Source organism: Aquarana catesbeiana, linkage group LG08 (assembly GCF_042186555.1).
Source record: "Aquarana catesbeiana isolate 2022-GZ linkage group LG08, ASM4218655v1, whole genome shotgun sequence".
NCBI lineage: Eukaryota > Metazoa > Chordata > Amphibia > Anura > Ranidae > Aquarana > Aquarana catesbeiana.
In genome coordinates, this window is record NC_133331.1 from 26,064,759 (window position 1) to 26,084,823 (window position 20,065).

Below are 20,065 nucleotides of genomic sequence, written 5' to 3' on the forward strand. Positions count from 1 at the left end.
GGGGGGCCGCACTCTCGTCCCCCCCTCTTTTCCTGCGGCCTGCCAGGTTGCGTGCTCGGATAAGGGTCTGGTATGGATTTTTGGGGGGACCCCACACCGTTTTTTTTTTTTTTTTTTGGCGCGGGGTTCCCCTTAAAATCCATACCAGACCCTTCAGGTCTGGTATGGAATTTAGGGGGAACCCCACGTCATTTTTTTTTTTTAATTTTGGCCAGGGTTCCCCTTAATATCCATACCAGACCTGAAGGGCCTGGTATGGAATTTAGGGGGACTCCCACGTCATTTTTTTTTTTTAATTTTGGTTCTGGGTTCCCCTTTGGGGAATTCCCATGCCGTTTTTATCAATGAACTTCTATGTGTATTGTTGGCAATGCAATAGCCGCGGGTAGTTTTAAATGGCTTTTTTCCTTCAAAATGTCATTTTGCTGTCAGACTGTTCTAAACACAGGAAACATGCGCCCCTTTACAGGCATACTATAGACACCCCCCAGCTATGAAATTTAAAGGGATATTACACTTTTATTGTTTGACTTTAAGCATTATTAAAATCACTGCTCCTGAAAAAACGGCCGTTTTAAAAAAAAATTTTTGCATTGATCCATGTCCCCTGGGGCAGGACCCAGGTCCCCAAACACTTTTTATGACAATAACTTGCATATTAGCCTTTAAAATTAGCACTTTTGATTATTCATGTTCGTGTCCCATAGACTTTAATGGTGTTCGCGTGTTCGAACGAACTTTTTTCCTGTTCGCATGTTCTGGTGCGAACCGAACAGGGGGGTGTTCGGCTCATCCCTAATTGTGACACACCTCTCTCCTCCACCCCCTCCTCTTCTTCTTCCTCCATGGCCTTTTCCTGTCCTTTGCCCTTGGAACCAGCGGTGCTCCGTAGGCTAAGGGGCTACTCAAGTACGCAGGCCAAAAGATGCCGTGCTTGAGCTGGTGTGCTTGGGGGACAGAAGCCACACTGGGGCAAAGGTTCTGTCAGCTCTGCAGGGGCAGGTTCAGAGGTGGTTGACGCCATGCCAACTTAAGGCAGGAATGGTGGTTTGTGACAATGGCACCAACCTCCTCTCTGCCCTCCGACAGGGACAAATGACCCATGTGCCCTGTTTGGCTCACGTCCTTAACTTGGTGGTGCAGCGGTTCTTGGGCAGGTACCCGGGCTTACAGGATGTCCTGAGACAGGCCAGGAAAGTCTCATATAATGCCAGTGCTTGGCTAGCAAACATCCAAAAGGAATTTAACCTGCCCAAGAACCGCCTAATTTGTGACATGCCCACCAGGTGGAACTCAACATTGCCCATGCTGCAGCGGCTGCACATACAGCAGAGGGCCATCGGTGAGTACCTGTATGACTATGGCACCAGGACAGGGTCAGGGGAGCTTTTTTTTTTTCCCCACGCCAGTGGGCCATGATCAGGGATGCATGCACTGTCCTGCCACCATTTGAGGAGGCCACGAGGATGGTGAGAAGTGACAGTGCATGCATCAGTGACACTGTCCCTCTTGTTGGCGCATACGCTGTGTGGAATAATGGACAGGGCACTTGAGGAAGAACAGAGGCAGGAAGAGGAGGACTTCCTTAGTTCTCAAGGCCCTCTTTATCCAGACAGTGTTCCTGTGTGCCCGCCGATCACACAGGAAGAGGACAAGGAGGAGGAGGAGGATTGTGTCAGTATGGAGGTGGAGCCTGGCACTCAGCATCAGCAGCAGTCTTTAAGGGATAATTTATAGTCCCAAGAAACACATGGGCTTGTACATGGCTGGGAGGAGGAGGCTGCGGATCATGTTGTTCTTAGTGACCCAGAGGACTCCAGACCGAATGCCTCAGCAAACCTACGCTGCATGGCCTCCCTGATCCTACAAAGCATGCGGAAGGATCCTTGTATTTGTGGTATCAAGGAGAAGGAACAATACTGGCTGGCAACCCTCCTTGATCCACGTTACAAGGGTAAGGTTGCGGACCTTATCTTGCCGTTGCAAAGGGAGCAGAGGATGAAACATCTTCAGGAGGCCTTGCAGAAAGGTCTGTGCAACGCGTTCCCAGAGACTGGGAGGTTACAAACTCCTGTTTCTGGACAGCGTGTTGCTGAGGCTTCGGTCAGTCAAAGAAGGAGTGGTGGAGAAGGTGGCCGTCTGACCGATGCGTTCAGACAATTTTTTAGTCCACAGCTCCAAGGTAAGATCAGTTCCAGCAACCATTGCCAGCGTCTGTTTTACATGGTGCAGGAATACCTAGGGGCAAGATCTGACTTGGATACCTTTCCCAACGAAAATCCTCTGGGTTACTAGGTCTTGAGGATAGATCACTGGCCAGAGCTTGCACAGTATGCAATTGAACTACTGGCCTGTCTTGCATCCATCGTTCTTTCGGAATGCACATTCAGTGCTGCTGGAGGCTTTGTAACCGATCATAGGGTGCGTATGTCCACCGACTCGGTCGATCGATTGACCTTCATAAAAATGAATCAGTCTTGGATCACCTCCAGCTACCAAGCACCTGATGTAACCGAATAATTTTTTTGAAATGTCAGATCCCTTCAAAGACTGCCTATGCTGATGCTGAGTGACTATCCTGTTATGCTGAGTAATTATCCTCTTCCTCCTCAGTGATCATGCTGATAGCTTTTAAGAACATTTTTGGTTCTGGGCGCCGCCACCAGTGCCTAAGGCCCAATTTTTCAGCCCCTGTTTGACAGGGGTGTGTAATTACAATTTTTGATGCAATTCTTTGCAGTAGGGCTAGTTCTGCGCTCCAACTAGAATATCTGTGAGGGGTTGCAGTGTAGTGGCACCAGCACTAGTCCCTAAGGCCCAATTTTTCAGCCCCTGTTAAACAGGGGTGTGTAATTACAATTTTTGATGCAATTCTTTGCAGCAGGGCTAGTTCCTGCGCTCCAACTAGAGTATCTGTGAGGGGTTGCAGTGTTGTGGCACCAGCACCAGTGCCTAAGGCCCAATTTTTCAGCCCCTGTTTAACAGGGGTGTGTAATTACAATTTTTGATGCAATTCTTTGTAGCAGGGCTAGTTCCTGCGCTCCAACTAGAGTATCTGTGAGGGGTTGCAGTGTTGTGGCACCAGCACCAGTACCTAAGGCCCAATTTATCAGCCCCTCTTTAACAGGGGTGTGTAATTACAATTTTTGATGCATTTCTTTGCAGCAGGGCTAGTTCCTGTGCTCCAACTAGAGTATCTGTGAGGGGTTGCAGTGTTGTGGCACCAGCACCAGTGCCTAAGGCCCAATTTTTCAGCCCCTGTTCAACAGGGACATGTAATTAGAATTCTTGATCTAATATTTCACAGCAGGACACGTTTCTGTGCCCACCAAGAGTAACTGTGAGGACTTAGTGTTGTGGCACCAGGACCACCACCACCAAAGGCACAATTTTTCTGGCGCTGTTCAACAGGGGCATGTAATTACAATTCTTGATATAATATTTCACAGCAGGGCCCGTTCCAGCACCCACCAAGAGTAACTGTGAGGACTTACAGTGTTGTGGCACCAGCACCACCACCACCATCACCAAAGGCCCAATTTTTCTGGCCCTGTTCAACAGGGGCATGTAATTACAATTCTTGATCTAATATTTCACAGCAGGGCCCTGTGAGGGCTTACAGTGTTGTGGCCACAACAACACCTAAGGCCCAAATTTCTGCTGAGTATATAGGGCAGGCCCCTACTTTCAAACATCCAACTTACAAACGACTCCTACTTGCAAACGGAAGGAGACAACAGGAAGTGAAATGAAATCTACCCCTAGGAAGGGAAAATCTCTCCTGTAAGAGTTAATATGGGAAAAACTTTTCTCCTTTCCACTGATGTTTTATCACCAATCCTTGTATCACTAAAAACCCCAAATTTTCAAAAAACATTTGTCATTGGGACAAAAAGTGAGGTGAAATCTTCTGAAGAAGAGCACAGACAGCAAAACAAATGTCACAGGGGTGATAACCCTTCCCTATGTTTTCCAAAAAGCTTAAAATAGATTTTTTGGCTGGAGCTAAACACGTTAAGAATGTACCAGTTCAAAATTACAAACAGATTCTACTTAACAACATACCTACAGTCCCTGTCTTGCTTGCACCGCCTGTATACCCACTTCAATACCCGCCTATAGTAAAACGACGTCCTCTACTTTGTGGGGTGATATCTGAATGATGCCTGCAGCTAGATGCATCATTCAGATATCATCCTTTTCAGCCACCGATTCTGTGCACGATAAGAATGATCATAGCGGCAGTGCCACCGCTTGATCATTCTTATAGGCGACGGAAGGGGACGTCCCCCCTCCCGCCGCCATCCGGTACTTCTCCGGGCTCTCCCGTGCCATCGGGGGCCCGGAGAATGAATCGGCCGGCACCGGATGTTGACGATAGAGATGACTGGTGAACAGATGGTCAGCAGTCATCTCTATGACCGTGGGAGGCCTGGGCGCGTCGTTATGACGTCACGCCCGGGTACCCGGAAATAACCGAAGCCGCAATCGCGGCTGTCAGCATGAGATCGGTGAATTTTTTTTTTCCGATCTCATGCTTTCCAGCCTAGAGGAGAGATGTGGGGTCTTATTGACCTCACATCTCTCCATAAAGAGGACCTGCCACATAGATTCCTATTACAAGGGATGTTTACATTCCTTGTAATAGGAATAAAAGTAATCAAAAAAAAAATGTTAAAAAGAGCTCCCCTGTCCCCGGTAGCTCGCGCTCAGAAGCGAACGCACACATAAGTCCCGCCTACATATGTAAACGCCACTCAAACCACACATGTGAGGTATTGCCGTGTGCGTTTGGGTGTGTGCAACAATTCTAGCACTAGACCTCCTCTGTAACTCTAAACTGGTAACCTGTAAAAAATTTTAAAGCATCGCCTATGGAGATTTTTAAGTAATGAAGTTTGGCGCCATTCCATGATTGTGCACAATTTTAAAGCGTGACATGTTAGGTATCTATTTACTCGGCGTAACATCGTCTTTCACATTATACAAAAAAATTGGGCTGACTTTACTGTTTTGTTATTTTTTAATTCATGAAACCTTTTTTTTCCAAAAAAAAGCGTTTGAAAATTTATTGCGCAAATACCGTGTGAGATAAAAAGTTGCAATGACCTCCATTTTATTCCCTAGGTTGTCTGCTAAAAAAACATATATAATGTTTGGGGTTTCTGAGTAGTTTTCTAGCAAAAAAATGATGATTTTTACATGAAGTAGACAAGTGCCAGAATAGGCCCGGTATTGAAGCGGTTAAAACTGCTTGTGGCTTTAATGTAATGTCGGGTCCTGGCAATATGCATGAAAATCAGTGAGACAAATGGCATGGGTACCCCGCAGTCCATTACCAGGCCCTTTGGGTCTTGTATGGATCTTAAGGGGAACCCAGTACCCAAATTAAAAAAAGGAAAGGTGTGGGGCCCCCAGGCCCTATATACTCTGAACAGCAGTATATGACTTTTATTCCTTTAAAAATGTCATTTTGTGCAGGGACTGTTCTAAACACGTGCCAATTTACAGGCATACTATAGACACCCCCCAGGTACGATATTTAAAGGAATATTTCACTTTTTTTTTTTACTTCAAGCATCATTAAAATCACTGCTCCCAAAAAAACATCCGTTTTTAAAACTTTTTTTTGCATTGATACATGTCCCCTGGGGCAGGACCCGTGTCCCCAAACCCTTTTTAGGACAATACCATGCAAATTAGCCTTTAAAATGAGCACTTTTGATTTAGAACGTTCAAGTCCCATAGACGTCAATGGGGTTCTAACGTTCTTGCGAATTTTCAGTCCGTTCGCAGGTTTTGGTGAGAACCGAACCGGAGGGGTGTTCGACTCATCCCTATTCAGCACATTACACGGCTTCTTTTTGTATAACCTTTATTTGAAGTGCACAAAAATGACACTTCATTTATGTCACCCACAACAAAAAAGATAGGTGCTGCTCAAAGCTCCACCAGGTCCTCTTGCATGACAAACTGCTAGCAGTGCCAAGAAGGACAGAGCTCGTCCCAGTTCAAAACATCTAGTAGGGAAAGAAAGTCCTAATATCACAGCAAAACCCCGTAAGGAGGTTATAACAGCCTCAGCCCAGACTCCAACCAGCCACGCTGCCCAATGCAGTTCACTTCATTGCCAGAGCTTAAAGTGTTACTAAACCCACAACAGTAAAATCAGTCTGTATGTGCAGTAAAGCATGCTTGTTATACTCACTGTGGAACTTAAGGGGTTAATCTTTTGCATTGTGTATAAAGGCTGTTTGATCCTGTCTTCTCTGATCCTCCTCTTCTTCCTCCGTCTCAAAATAAATAACCTGATATTTACAGAGCTAGGGGACAAGCTGCACATGCTCACTTTGATGTGTATTGCTAGATAGTTTTTTTTTCTCTTGGGTGGGTGCATGTGATCAGCACAGGGCCAATCAGCACTGTCCAGACAGAGGGTCAGGGGAGAATAAAAACTCCTCCTACAAGGTTTACTAGAAACTGATAGAAGTCACAAGGCTGCTATATGCTGCTGATGAGAAAAGGTATTTATCAGTTTATATTTACTAAAATAATTGCATTCCAATGTTCTGTGTACTGTGGGATACCAGATATAGTGAATGCAGGGTCCTGGGTTTAGTAACACTTTAGTCAAATACATTTTTTTTAAAGTGACCTCTTTTTTTTTTAAATAAAAATGCTGGAAGGGGACGGCCACATGCCTGTGCTGTTCGGGCCCAAATACTTAAAGTGGAAGTAAACCCTCCTATTGTTTTCAGCCAATGAAGCTGCCATCTTGACCTCTATTTAATCTTCAACTGCCATGATGCTGCACATGTGATCAGTTATGACACCAGCCACTGGATTGTTTGACAGTTTGGTTGAGAGCACAACCAATGTGACAGGTACATTCCTGGCACATGCGGGAAATGTAAGACCCCTTTCACATCACAGCGTGGCCGCGTTAGCGGTAAAGTGCCGCTAGTTTTAGGGGCGCTTTTCAGCCACCAGTGGGGCACTTTTAACCCCCACAAGCGGATGAAAAAAGGGTTAAATGCACCCGAAAAGCACCGCTGCTGAAGCAGCATTGCCTATTCATTTCAATGGGTGGGGCGGTGGAGGAGCGGTGTATACACTAAACTGCACCAAAGATGCTGCTTGCAGGACTTTTTCTAACATCATGCAAACGCACCGCCCCAGTGTGAAAGCACTTGGCTTTCACACTGGGGCTGCAGGGGAGGCGTATTTCAGGCGCTATTTCTAGCCCTTTAGCGCCTGAAAAACGCCTCCAGTGTGAAAGGGGTCTGACTGTTTTTTGAAGCTGTTAAATAGATGGGTTTACTTCCCCTTTAAGCCCTCTCAGTCCATTCTAACAGAACAAGCTTTTTATAAAAAATGCCTAGGGAGCTATCCAAAATGTAATTGTTTTAAGACAATGTCCATACCTCAGAATGCTGTACACAAAGTTTATGTCCTCATAGTAAAATCAAATTTTTGTATTTTTTTCCTTATAAACAACAGGGATTACATTTAAAAATACTAACAAGTGCAGCAATTAAGAAACCCAAGGATTGTTCTTCCGAAATTGCATATTCACGTAGAGTATATCACCATCCAGGATACGGAGCACCAATGGTATTCGGTAAGTTTGTAGAACAAAGCAATATATCTTAGTCGAGATATGTAGCTGCTGCCATAGCTGTGCATGCTGATTCCATGAGGCCTGCAGGTAGGGGAGAGCAGTGTAAGGCCTCTCACAGCCCTCATTTAAAGCCCATTTGTAGGCTGGGCCTAGGACTGGGGTACACCATCTGGGAGAAATCATACACATACTGTAGAAAATTGTAGAAGTAAATGCAATTAGTTGTTTCAGGCACTGGTGTCCAAGTAACACACTTTGGGCATACCTCCCAACTTTTTGAGATGGGAACAAGGGACACCTATTAGCAAAAGTATGTAGGCATAGGACACACCTCCTGCCACACCCCCTTAAAGGAGAACTATACAAAAAAAAAGATTAGTTTGTAGTGCACCCCCTTAGGAGCTGCAAGTAGAATGGTATCCCCCACCCTGCATAGCCAGGCCCACCAAATTTCCACGGGCACTTTTTTGTTTTATTAAGGGTAATAAACTAGGGTTGGGAAGTCATGGAATGCCCAATTGACTTCAAACACCTTTCAGGGACAACTATTCCTATATACAGTCCTATATACAGAACCTCTTCTTCCTCCAGCACACTCTTGCTTGCAGAATCCATCTATGTCAACCTGTAGTAATTTTGTAGCAAACACCCATAACAGGCAGGGATTCGCAACCCCTATACTTGAGAGCAGATAGGGTGACACAGCTTACATTTTTACAGCACTCCCTCTCTGTGGTCACTGATCCCAGCATCACTTCTTCAGGCACTGCCAACCCACCTGGCTGCAGCTGCCCCTTTCACTAGCCCTCCAGGCTAACTTCTCCCCACAGTCCTCCGGACTGACACTCATGAGTTGTTGTGAGGGATCCTTCCAGCACTCGAGCCCCAGCCCAAAGTCCATTCCCCCTAGGGGGCGCCCTCAAGGGCCACCAACAGCCCATTCAGCACTCCATTTCCATCTTTCACTCAACTGCCTTCCACCCGACTGGCTTGACTTATACCTATTTATGAAGTGAGCTGCCCCTTTCCAACCCCTTTTAACTGGGGATTGGCCAGGGTCCTCATAAATATGCATGGCAACCTCTCACTCCCACCCTCCAGTTCTGGAAGTTTCTACCAAATGCCAGACCTGGGGGAAGTGCTAGAGAAAGCTGCCAGATGAGTAATCTAGCCTCCCTGACCCAGATTCACAACCCCAGGCCTGGCTCTCAGCAAAGCCAATTTACCTAAGCTAAGCTATTCAAACTAGCACACTAGCTCAATCAGTGTTTCTCAACACCAGTCCTCAAGACGCCCCCCAAAAGGTCATGTTTTCAGGATTCCCCTCAGATGAAACAGCTGTGGTAATTACTAAGCTTGAGTAGGTGAAGGGAGGAAAGGTAGGATATGGTAGTATGGGAATAGGAGGAGGGGAAGGGGGAAGGTTGGAAAGGGGGGATGGAGGAGGGGAAAGAGGGGAGAGGGATAGGAGAAAGAAGGAGAGCAAAGGAGAGCAAAGACGAGCACCAGGTATTGTTGTTCTATAATACAGGACTATTGATTTAAGGTCAATTGTTATTTTTTTCACACACAAGTGCTTTTTTTACCACTACAATTCCTTTATACTGACTTTTGAAATTTACAAATGCAGCAATTTAGAAACTGGATGAAAGGTTTAACACTGGGAAACAGTCTTTGAAAGAAAAATACTGCATTTGTATATACAATTATTAAGATCAGGCAAAAATGAGGGACAAAGGAGGAGGAAAGAGGGACAGAGGGACATTGTTCCAAATCAGGGACAGTCCCTCAATTAGTAATGGGAATGTGCTGCAGGTATAGTATACTCAGTAAAGCACAGTATTGCAACAGCAGATTACTGACAGTGGCACAGTATCGCAACAGCAGAGTACCCAGTAATCCAGTAATGGCTCAGTGTAGCAGCGGTATGTCATGGAGTAATGGCACAGTATTGCAATTATCTAAGAAGAACCATTTTGGAGGAGAAACTCCACTTATTGTTGCCACCATCCCAAATACCGTATTTATCGGCGTATAACACGCACTTTTTTCCCCTTAAAATCAGGGGAAAGTCGCAGGTGCGTGTTATACGCCGATCCCCTGCGATCCCGAGCTGTCAAAATGTCAAAATCGCCGATCGCGATTTGAAAATGGCGCCGCCGGCGCCGAAATACACAGAGCCGGTCCTCGGCTCTTTCCGGCGGCTCTCGTTTACTTTCGGCTCCACTCGTAGTCCCGAGCGGAGCTATCCGAACCTACTCGGATAGCTCCGCTCGGGACTACGAGTGGAACCGAAAGTGAACGAGAGCCGCCGGAAAGAGCCGAGGACCGGCTCTGTGTATTTCGGCGCCGGAGGCGCCATTTTCAAAACGCGGTCGGCGATTTTGAAGGCCACAAAGCAGGGACAGGGGAAAGAAAGGCTGCACTGGGGCAAGGCTGCACTGGGGCAAGGCTGCACTGGGGCAAGGCTGCACTGGGGCAAGGCTGCACTGGGGAAGGCTGCACTGAGAAGGCTGCACTGACATGGCTGCACTGACATGGCTGCACTGACATGGCTGCACTGACAAGGCTGCACTGGGGAAGGCTGCACTGACATGGCTGCACTGACAAGGCTGCACTGGGGAAGGCTGCACTGACATGGCTGCACTAACATGGCTGCACTGGGAAGGCTGCAATGATGGGCATTTAAATGTAAGTTTTTTTCCCTTCAACTTCCCTCCTAAAAGTTTTTTTTTCCTTAAAATTCCCTCCTAAATTGGGGTGCGTGTTATACGCCGATAAATACGGTATATTATATATAAAGAGTAAGTACCCCCCGATACAAAGGGATTTTAAGGGCAAACTTTTTGAGGACACAATATTTTACAAAAATAGAAACATTAATTTCATAAAAGCAGTGTAATGGTCAGAGATAACAACCATGTACAAAGTAATACATAAACTTCATATATAGTATATGAGAAAAGAGCACTTCTCCTATATCCCAACACATTTCGGGAGATTCAAGATAAATCCCTTCTTAAGGGGAATGAAGGAGACAATATTTGGAGACTATTCAAAGCACTATGTCCCGTAGCTGTCTTCTGCTCCATTCTTCTGTTATCAGCCTTATAACTTCTGATAACTTCTCTGTCAACTGAGATAAAAGCAGCCGGAGTTTTGTGTTTCAGATGATGCTATAAATAGATTAGCAGAGTGCTGAACCATTCAACCAACAGCTCTGAAAGTCTCTACCTATGAGGAGAGGGGGTGTGTGCCTTTCCTCCAATCAGCTGTCTTGGCTGTATGCCCAGGCTTCACTGCAGTGTTGACCAGGAAGAGAAAATCTCCTAACACGATCTGAACTTTCTAAAGACTATAGAAAGATGAAGACAGAAGATATACAGTACATGTAAAACTTATGTAGGGAGATTAGTTTCATCCCTGTGTATCACCTGAGGCTGTTATATGTGCAATTTGTTTGGTTCTGAATTTGTTTTTTAACGAATTTTGACAAATTTGTTAATTGACTTAAATATACCTGAAACAATGAAAACCCGTTTAACAAATTTTTCCAAATATTTGTAAATTCAAATATTCGAAAATTCATAAATTCGTAAATTTGAAAATCCGAAAACCCTAAAATTTGAAAATCTGAATTAATAACTAACTAATAATAACTTAACTATTACTAACTAATAAATTATAGGTATTGGAATTTCCTTTCAAATTTTGCTGTTAGTGAACATAACGAATACGAATTTATTCAAAGTTACAAATGATCCAAAATAACCAATGCCGTATCTAAACAAATGGAACGTAACAACTTAATAATAATAATAAATAACAATAATAATAAAAACTTTATTATTATTATTTATTATAAATGTTTAGATGCGGGATTCGTTCTTTCCGATAATTCGTAACTTTGGATAAATTCGTATTCGTTACCTTCGCTAACAGCCAAAGTTGAAAGAAAATTCTAATACCTAAAATGTAATAGTTAGTTATTATTAGTTAGTTAGTTATTCTTTCAAATTTTTGGATTTTCTTTCTTATTTTCAAATTTACAAATTTTCAAATTTACAAATTTCGACCATAACGAATGACCCAAAAACCAAAAAAAAAACAAGAAACAAATGAAACAAAAAACGTACAAATTTTTCGTCAGTGCACATCTAGTTTACATCTGCTTTAATTGAAATAATAATGTCTGAAGGAAATCTAAGACCAGAAGGCAGTGTTAAATTAATACAAAATGTTTTCCAGGGGTCCCTAAGACCCCGTTCACACTGAGATGTTTTTCAGGTGCTTTTGGGCTAAAAATAGCACTTGTACAGCGCCTGAAAAACGGATCCCCTGCATTCTCAGTGTGAAATCCGGAGGCGCTTTTGAAGAGCTTTCTATTCATTTCAATGGAGAGGGGCGTTTTTTTACCACCCTGTCAGCGCACTGCCCCAGTATGAAAGCATTCATTGATTTTAATGGAAATAGGTTTTCGTGAGCTTTTCAGGTGTTTTTTTTAGCGTGAAAGCTCCTGTAAAACGCCTCAGTGTGAAAGGGGTCTAAAGGGAAAAAAAGGTTACTATGTGCAACCAGTGTTAATTTTAGTCTTAGGACTAAAATGGCATTTTAGTTTTAGTCCCATTTTAGTCTTCTGAAATTGTTTTAGTTTTAGTCGTATTTATTCGACTAAAATCTCCAGTACATTTCAGTAATTGCAATTTAGTTTTAGTCATAGTCTTTTGACTAAAATGGCATTTTAGTTTTAGTCTCATTTTAGTCTTTTGACTAAAATGGCATTTTAGTTTTAGTCTCATTTTAGTCTTTTAACTAAAATGGCTTTTAGTTTTAGTCGTATTTTAGTTATCTCAATTGTTTTGGTTTTAGTCATATTTTAGTCGACTAAAATAGTATTACGTAATTTAGTCATCTAAAATGTTTTAGTCATTTTAGTCGACTAAAATGTTTTAGTCAACTAAATTAACACTGTAACCAAATCAGTTCAGAGGATATGTAGTGTAGTCACACCTCCAATATGTAGTTCCCCAATAATATACGTATAGCTGCATACAATATACTCACCGACCTGTTTTTTATTTTTTTTTCAGATTCAGAACCTGGAATAAGTAGTAGAGGAGGACTCATACCCAGTGTGGGGACAGTAAAAGAGAAAGAAAAGGAGAAGGTTCGGATATATTTTCCTGAGACCTGGCTATGGGAACTTATAGCAGTAGGGTGAGTCCCAGCTTGTACATTCAGTATAAAAAGAGGAGATAATTTAAAGTGAAAATGCAGCCAACACATGTTTTGTCCAATGAAAAAGAAGAGTTGGATTACCTGTCAGGTGCTTTCTGTGTCCTTATTTGGAGGATTCACTCTCATTTTCTGTAATGGTGAAATGTTACACTTTTCATGAGATTTTGTCTCATTCTCAGACCACATCCATATTTTGGGGCACCATTGCCTGTTTGGAGACCAGGAAATTATAGAAGATAGGTAAAACATTCCCACAAGCCATTACATTCACCATGGGTGTTATAATGACTAGATGGGTGGCAAGCTTAACCACTTCAATACCAGGCACTTAGACACCTTCCCGCCCAGGCCAATTTTCAGCTTTCAGCGCTGTCGCAATTTGAATGACAATTGCGCGGTCATCCATCACTGTACCCAAACATTTTTTTTATCATTTTGTTCCCACAAATAGAGCTTTCTTTTGGTGGTATTTGATCATCTCTGCGGTTTTTATTTTTTGCGCAACAAATAAAAAAATACTGAAAATTTACGAAAAAAAACAAGTTTTTATTTGTTTCTGTTAAAATTTTTTGTAAATAAGTACGTTTTCTCCTTCAATGATGGGCACTGATATGGCTGCACTGACGGGCACTGATACAGCGGCACTGATGGGCACCGATGAGGTGGCACCAATGAGGTGACACTGATGAGGTGGCACTGACAGGCACTGATGATGGGCACTGATAGGCGGCACTGATGGGCACTGATAGGTGGCACTGATGGGCACTGATAGGTGGCACTGGTATGCGGCACTGATGGGCACTCATAGGTGGCACTGACGGGCACTCATAGGCAGCACTGATGGGCACTCGTAGGCGGCACTGATGGGCACTCGTAGGTGGCATTGATTGGTACATATGGGTGGCACTGATGGGTACTTATGGGTGGCACTGATTTGTGGCACTGATGGGCACTGATAGGTGGGCACTGATGGGCACAGATGGGCACTGACAGGTGGCACAGATGGGCAATGACAGGTGGCACTGATAAAACATTGGGGCCATTGCTGGGCAGATCTTGGACATAATGGTGCCAATCAGTGCCCATTTGTGGCACTGATTGGCACAGATTGGGCACATTGGGCACATGTGGATGGCCATGGGGTACATACCTGGCCATCCACATGTTGCCCATTCCCTGGTGGTCCTAGTGGCGATCCCTAGTGTTCCAGTGTGGTGATCTGAGGGGGGGCTGCGCTGATAAACAATCAGCGCAGACCCCCCCTGCCAGGAGAGCCGCCGATCGACTCTCCTCTACTCGCGTCTGTCAGACGCAAGTGAGGAAGAGCCGATCAATGGCTCTTCCCATTGACAGCGTGATCAGCCGTGATTGGACATGGCTGATCACGTGGTAAAGAGCCTCCGCCGGAGGCTCTTTACCAAGATCGGTGGAGTGGTGTGTCAGGCTGACACACCGCTCCACCGATCGCCGTGATGTACACCCCCGGGGGGCGCGCGGCGGCATGTTATCCTGCTGGACGTCATATGATGCCCAGTCAGGATAACAGAACCACTTCCCGGACGCCAATCCACTATAGGGCAGGCGGGAAGTGGTTAAACTTGTATGAGATAAGCGTCCCGAGCAGATCTTGTGTGCATAGGTGTGCGCAGCCTATTGCATTACGGTGTGCACACCAAAGCTCAAACACACATGCACATGTGTGTATATATATTTATATACACATTTTTTATATATATATATATATCTATATATATCTATATATATATATATAGATATATATAGATATATATATATATCTATATATATATATAGTTTGACAAATAGATAGATAGATAGATAGATAGATAGATAGATAGATAGATAGATAGATAGATAGATAGATAGATAGATAGATAGATAGATAGATAGATAGATAGATAGATAGATAGATAGATAGATAGATAGATAGATAGATAGATAGATAGATAGATAATATATATATATAATCACACACAAATGTAAACAAACATTTTAAAATGTATTAAAACATGGACGGCATCAGTAGGGCAGAGATTGGTGTCAGTCAGTAGAGCAGTGGATGGTGTCAGTAGTCAGTAGGTTTTTTTAATTATTATTATTATTATTTTATTATTTATAATCGTTTTACAAGTTTTATTTATTTTTTTAATTTTTTTTTAATATCACTTTTCTTTATTTTTTCACAATTATTTTAGGAGCCACATTGGGGGGGCTTTGGTGAAGGGGTCTGAAAAGATGTCTCACTTTCGGCTTGGCAGCATGGGGATTAGGCTGTGCCCAGGCACACCCGGCACACCCTGTGCGCACGCCTATGCCTGTATGTGTATAAAGAGTTTTGGAGATTGGAAAGGCATAAAATTCACCAGAAGAACAAATATTTTTGTGCTGCGCAGTTAAAAAAATATTTACAGCTAAACTTCAAATATGATCTTTATTACATAGTAACAGTATATTGGTCCAGCTGGGAACCAATGTAAGTAGGTATATTGCACACCCAATGGAACACTGGGGAAGATGACCATCACTGTAGTAGTTGGCGTTTCTTCAGTGATCTCCGCTCTTTTTCTGGTCCTGTGCCGAGCAACTGCCACACCGCACACGGATCACAGGAGGTTGCTTGCTTGGCACTGCCACTGTTCTGTCAAATTAGTAGACATGTGCGGTTCGTTTTGTTAGGAATTTTACAATCTTAAATTCCAATAAACAAATCCAAAATAAAGGGAAAAAAAATTGAACAAAATTCGAATTCGAATCATTTTCGAATTTCCAAAGAGAATAAAAAGATTAAATTGGAATTTGAATACATAAGAAAATAACAGAATAGAAAAGAATAGAATATAATAGACTATAATTGAATAGAAAAAATAAACAAAAATAACAATAGAATAGAAAGACTATAACCATTTCCCAAAATTCAAATAGAATCAATTTGCATTTGAGTAAAATAGAAAAGAATAGATTAGAATAGAATAGAAAATGGTTATATTCTTTCTCTTCTATTCTGTTTTTTTCTATTCTATTCTGTTTTTTTTTCTATACTATTCTGTTATTTTTCTATTCTAATCTATTCTTTTCTATTCTATCCAAATTCAGATTGATTCTATTGTTATATTTGAATTTCAAATATGATACATTTGAATAGAAAATAAAATAATAGAAGCGAAAATAATAGAATATAATAAACAAATAGAAAAAGAATACAATAAAAAAAAAAACAATAGAATAGAAAGCAGATAACCATTTCCCAAAATTCAAATAGAATCAAATTGAATTTGAATAGAATTGAAAAGCATAGATTAGAATAGGAAGATAGTTATATTCATTCTATTCTATTCTGTTGTTTTTTTCTATACTATTGTGTTGTTTTCTATTCTATTCTAACTCGAATTGGAAAATGGTTATATTATTTCTATTCTATTCTATTGTTTTTTTATTCTATTCTTTTCTATTCTATTCAAATTTCAGAAGATGGTTATAATCTAATTATATTCTTTTTTTATTCTCTTCTATTCCATTATATTTTCTTCTTTTATTTCTTATTTTGTTCGGTTTTACTATATTATATATTCCATTCTATTTCTATTCTATTCTGTTATATTCTTTTCTATTCTATTCAAAATTGAAATTAGAAAATTTGAATTGATTTGAATACGAATAAACAAAATGAATTCCGAAAACAAATTAAATGGATTAACAAAAAAAATTATGTAAATAACGATTTGAAACAAAACAAAACACATTTTTTCCGTTCTGCACATGTCTACAAATTAGCCAGCTCGTCAAAAACTCCAACCACGTCACTTCTGATTTACTTAAACCAGAAGTTATTGGAGATTTTGATGAATTGCTGTTTAGACGCAACACCGGCAACCAAATATAGTCCAGTACAGGAAGATTTAGCTGTTTTGACAGCACAGCGGCTAATGAGGACAAATTTCTTGCCGCCTCAAAATAGCCAACTCATCAGAAACTCCAACTACTTAACTTCCTTTTCCTTAAACAATCAGTAATTTGAGACTTTGATGAACTGCTGTTTGGATAGACCAACACAACACAAAGTGGCACATAATTGTGAAGTGGAAGGAAAATAATAAATGATTTTCAAAATTTTTTACAAATAAAATATGTGAAAAGTGTGGGGTACATTTGTATTTAGCCCCCCTGAGTCAATACTTTGTAGAACCACCTTTCACTGCAATTGCAGCTGCAAGTCTTTTTGGGAATGTCTCTACCAGCTTTGCACATCTTGAGAGTGAAATTTTTGCCCGTTCTTCTTTGCAAAATAACTCAAGCTCTGTCAGATTGGATGGAGAGCGTATGTGAACAGCAATTTTCAAGTCTTGCCACAGATTCTCAATGTAATTTAGGTCTGGACTTTGACTGGGCCATTCTGACACATGAATATGCTTTGATCTAAATCATTTCATTGTAGCTCTGGCTGTATGTTTAGGGTCATTGTTCTGCTGGAAGGTGAATCTCCACCCCAGTCTCAAGTCTTTTGCAGACTCTAATGCCACATACACACGGTCGCAATTTCTGATAACAAATGTTCGATGGGAGCTTGTTGTCGGAAATTCCGACCGTGTGTAGGCTCCATCGGACATTTTCCGTCGGAATTGCCGACAAACAAAATTTGAGATCTGAATCTCAAATTTTCCCACAACAAAATCCGTTGTCGGAAATTTCGATCGTGTGTACACAATTCTGACGCACAAAATTCAACGAATGCTCGGAATCAAGCAGAAGAGCCACACTGGCTATTGAGCTTCATTTTTCTCAGCTCGTTGTACGTCACCGCATTCTTGATGTTCAGAATTTCCAACAACATTTGTGTGACCGTGTGTACGCAAGACAAGTTTCAGCCAACATCCGTCGGAAAAAAAACATGGATTTTGTTGTCGGAATGTGTGATCAGGTGTATGCGGCATAACAGGTTTTCTTCTAAGATTGCCCTGTATTTGGCTCCATCCATCTTCCCATCAACTCTGATCAGCTTCCCTGTCCATGCTGAAGAAAAGCATCCCCACAACATCATGCTGCCACCACTATGTTTCACAGTAGGGATGGTGTGTTCAGGGTGATGTGCAGTGTTAGTTTTTCGACACACATAGCGTTTTGCTTTTAGGCCAAAAAGTTTGGTCTCATCTCACCAGAGCGCCTTGTTTCACGTGTTTGCTGTGTCACCCACATGACTTCTCGCAAACTGCAAATGGTCTTCTTATGGCTTTCTTTCAACAATGACTTTCTTCTTGCCACTCTTCCATAAAGGCCAGATTTGTGGAGTGCATGACTTATAGTTGTCCTGTGGACGGGTTATCCCACCTGAGCTGTGGATCTTTGCAGCTCCTCCAGAGTTACCATGGGCCTTTTGGCTGCTTCTCTGCATAATGGTTTCCTTGCCTGGCCTGTCAGTTTAGGTGGACGGCCATGTCTTGGTAGGTTTGCAGTTGTGCTGTACTCTTTCCATTTTTGGATGATTGATTGAACAGAGCTCTGTGAGATGTTCAAAGCTTATGATATTTTTTTTTAACCTAACCCTGCTTTAAACTTCTCCACGACTTTATTCCTGACATGTCTGGTGTGTTCCTTGGCCTTCATGATGCTGTTTGTTAACTAAGTTTCTCTAACAAACCTTGAAGGGCTTCACAGATCAGCTGTATTTATCTTGAGATTAAATTTCACACAGGTGGACTCTATTTACTAATTAGGTGACTTCTGAAGGCAATTGGTTCCAAGGGTTAGCAGAGTAAAGGGGGCTGAATACAAATTCACGCCACACTTTTCACACATTTATTTGTAAAACATTTTAAAAACCATTTATCATTTTCCTTCCACTTCACAATTATGTGCCACTTTGTGTTGGTCTATAACATAAAATCCCAATAAAATACATTTACATTTTTAGTTGTAACATGACAAAATGAGGAAAATGTCAAGAGGTATGAATACTTTTTTAAGGCACTGTATACAATTTGTTATACTTGATTATGATAAATTAAAGACCGAAAATGTGGATTTTGGTTGCTATGTGTAGTAGCTCCACATTTCTTCATGTTTACAGTTGCTATGCTTGAATTCTGCTTGGGAGGTTATGGAGATAAGAAATAGGGTAAGAAAACAGGAGAAAAAGGTGTCTTTGTCAACTTTTTACTTTCTTTGCTTCATTCTCCCCATGAATGAAGGATAAAAACTGATCAGCTACTGTAATCAACTGCTTCACTTTTTATCCAACTTGGTTTGTTTTATTTGTATGACTGTTTGTTCTTGTTTGTTCTCTGTCTTGTCTTTTCTAGAGACTCTGGCAGTGCTGACCTCCATCAAAAGGCTCCAGACACCATCACAGACTGGAATGCCGGGGCCGTATGTTTGGGTCAGAGTGGATTTGGCCTGTCTCCTCCTGTCTCTCTTCGGGTCTTCCAGCCGTTCTTTGTGGATCTCACCCTCCCGTACTCTGTAGTGAGAGGAGAAACTTTCATCCTTAAAGCCTCTGTGTTTAACTATCTCAAACAGTGCATTAAGGTATTGAACAAATAATCTAAATATTTCACATTGTTGCCTGTGATCCATGAGATATAATGTGCTTTCCTTGTTACTCTTTGATTTTTTTGGTTACTTCTGTACTTTTGTACTCTTTGCTGTTTTTTTATTTTATTTTTTTATTATTTAAAAAAGCATTTGAACAAGGAATATTCTTTATCCAATCAAGCACAAACTAACTGGATATGGACCTTACTTGATTGCAGCCCAATCCATCCAATTTATTGGGCAACTATGTAAGGTCTATGGGTGCATTCCATCACCATGGCCTAGGCAGCCTGGAGATGTGCCTACCAGTGGCGGCTGGTGTTTTTTTTGGGGGGGTGGGTGATCAGTCTGGTCTCCCACACTCCCTTACCCCCCTAGGTTGGTCGATAGGTCTCCGCACTTACCCCATCTAGGTCTTAAGCTTCCTCCGGGCGCCGGATTCACCCTGCGTCTACTCCTTCCCCGGCTTCACAGTGGCACAGCTTCCCCTGCGTCTCCTCCCTCCTCCTCCTCGGTGGCCAATAGGATCGCTTCTCCTCTCGGGCCAATCGGGTCTCAGGACCCACTTCCTGAGCCAGGATTGGCCGGGAGGAAAATCAGACAATAGTGAATATTAATTTGCTATTGTCACACAACTGGGTGGGCTCGGGGCGCAGTGCTCTG

At 42.2% G+C, this 20,065-nt stretch overlaps 1 protein-coding gene across 1 annotated transcript in view; it reads left to right on the forward strand.

Annotated features, from left to right (window-relative positions):
• LOC141105646 (alpha-2-macroglobulin-like) overlaps positions 1–20,065 on the forward strand; it is a 267,675-nt gene that overhangs the window by 116,481 nt on the left and 131,129 nt on the right. Inside the window, exons 17-19 of the mRNA XM_073595621.1 lie at positions 7,501–7,621; positions 12,712–12,838; positions 19,171–19,396. Of these exons, the coding sequence (XP_073451722.1) occupies positions 7,501–7,621; positions 12,712–12,838; positions 19,171–19,396 (474 nt within the window). The remainder of the gene's footprint in view (positions 1–7,500; positions 7,622–12,711; positions 12,839–19,170; positions 19,397–20,065) is intronic.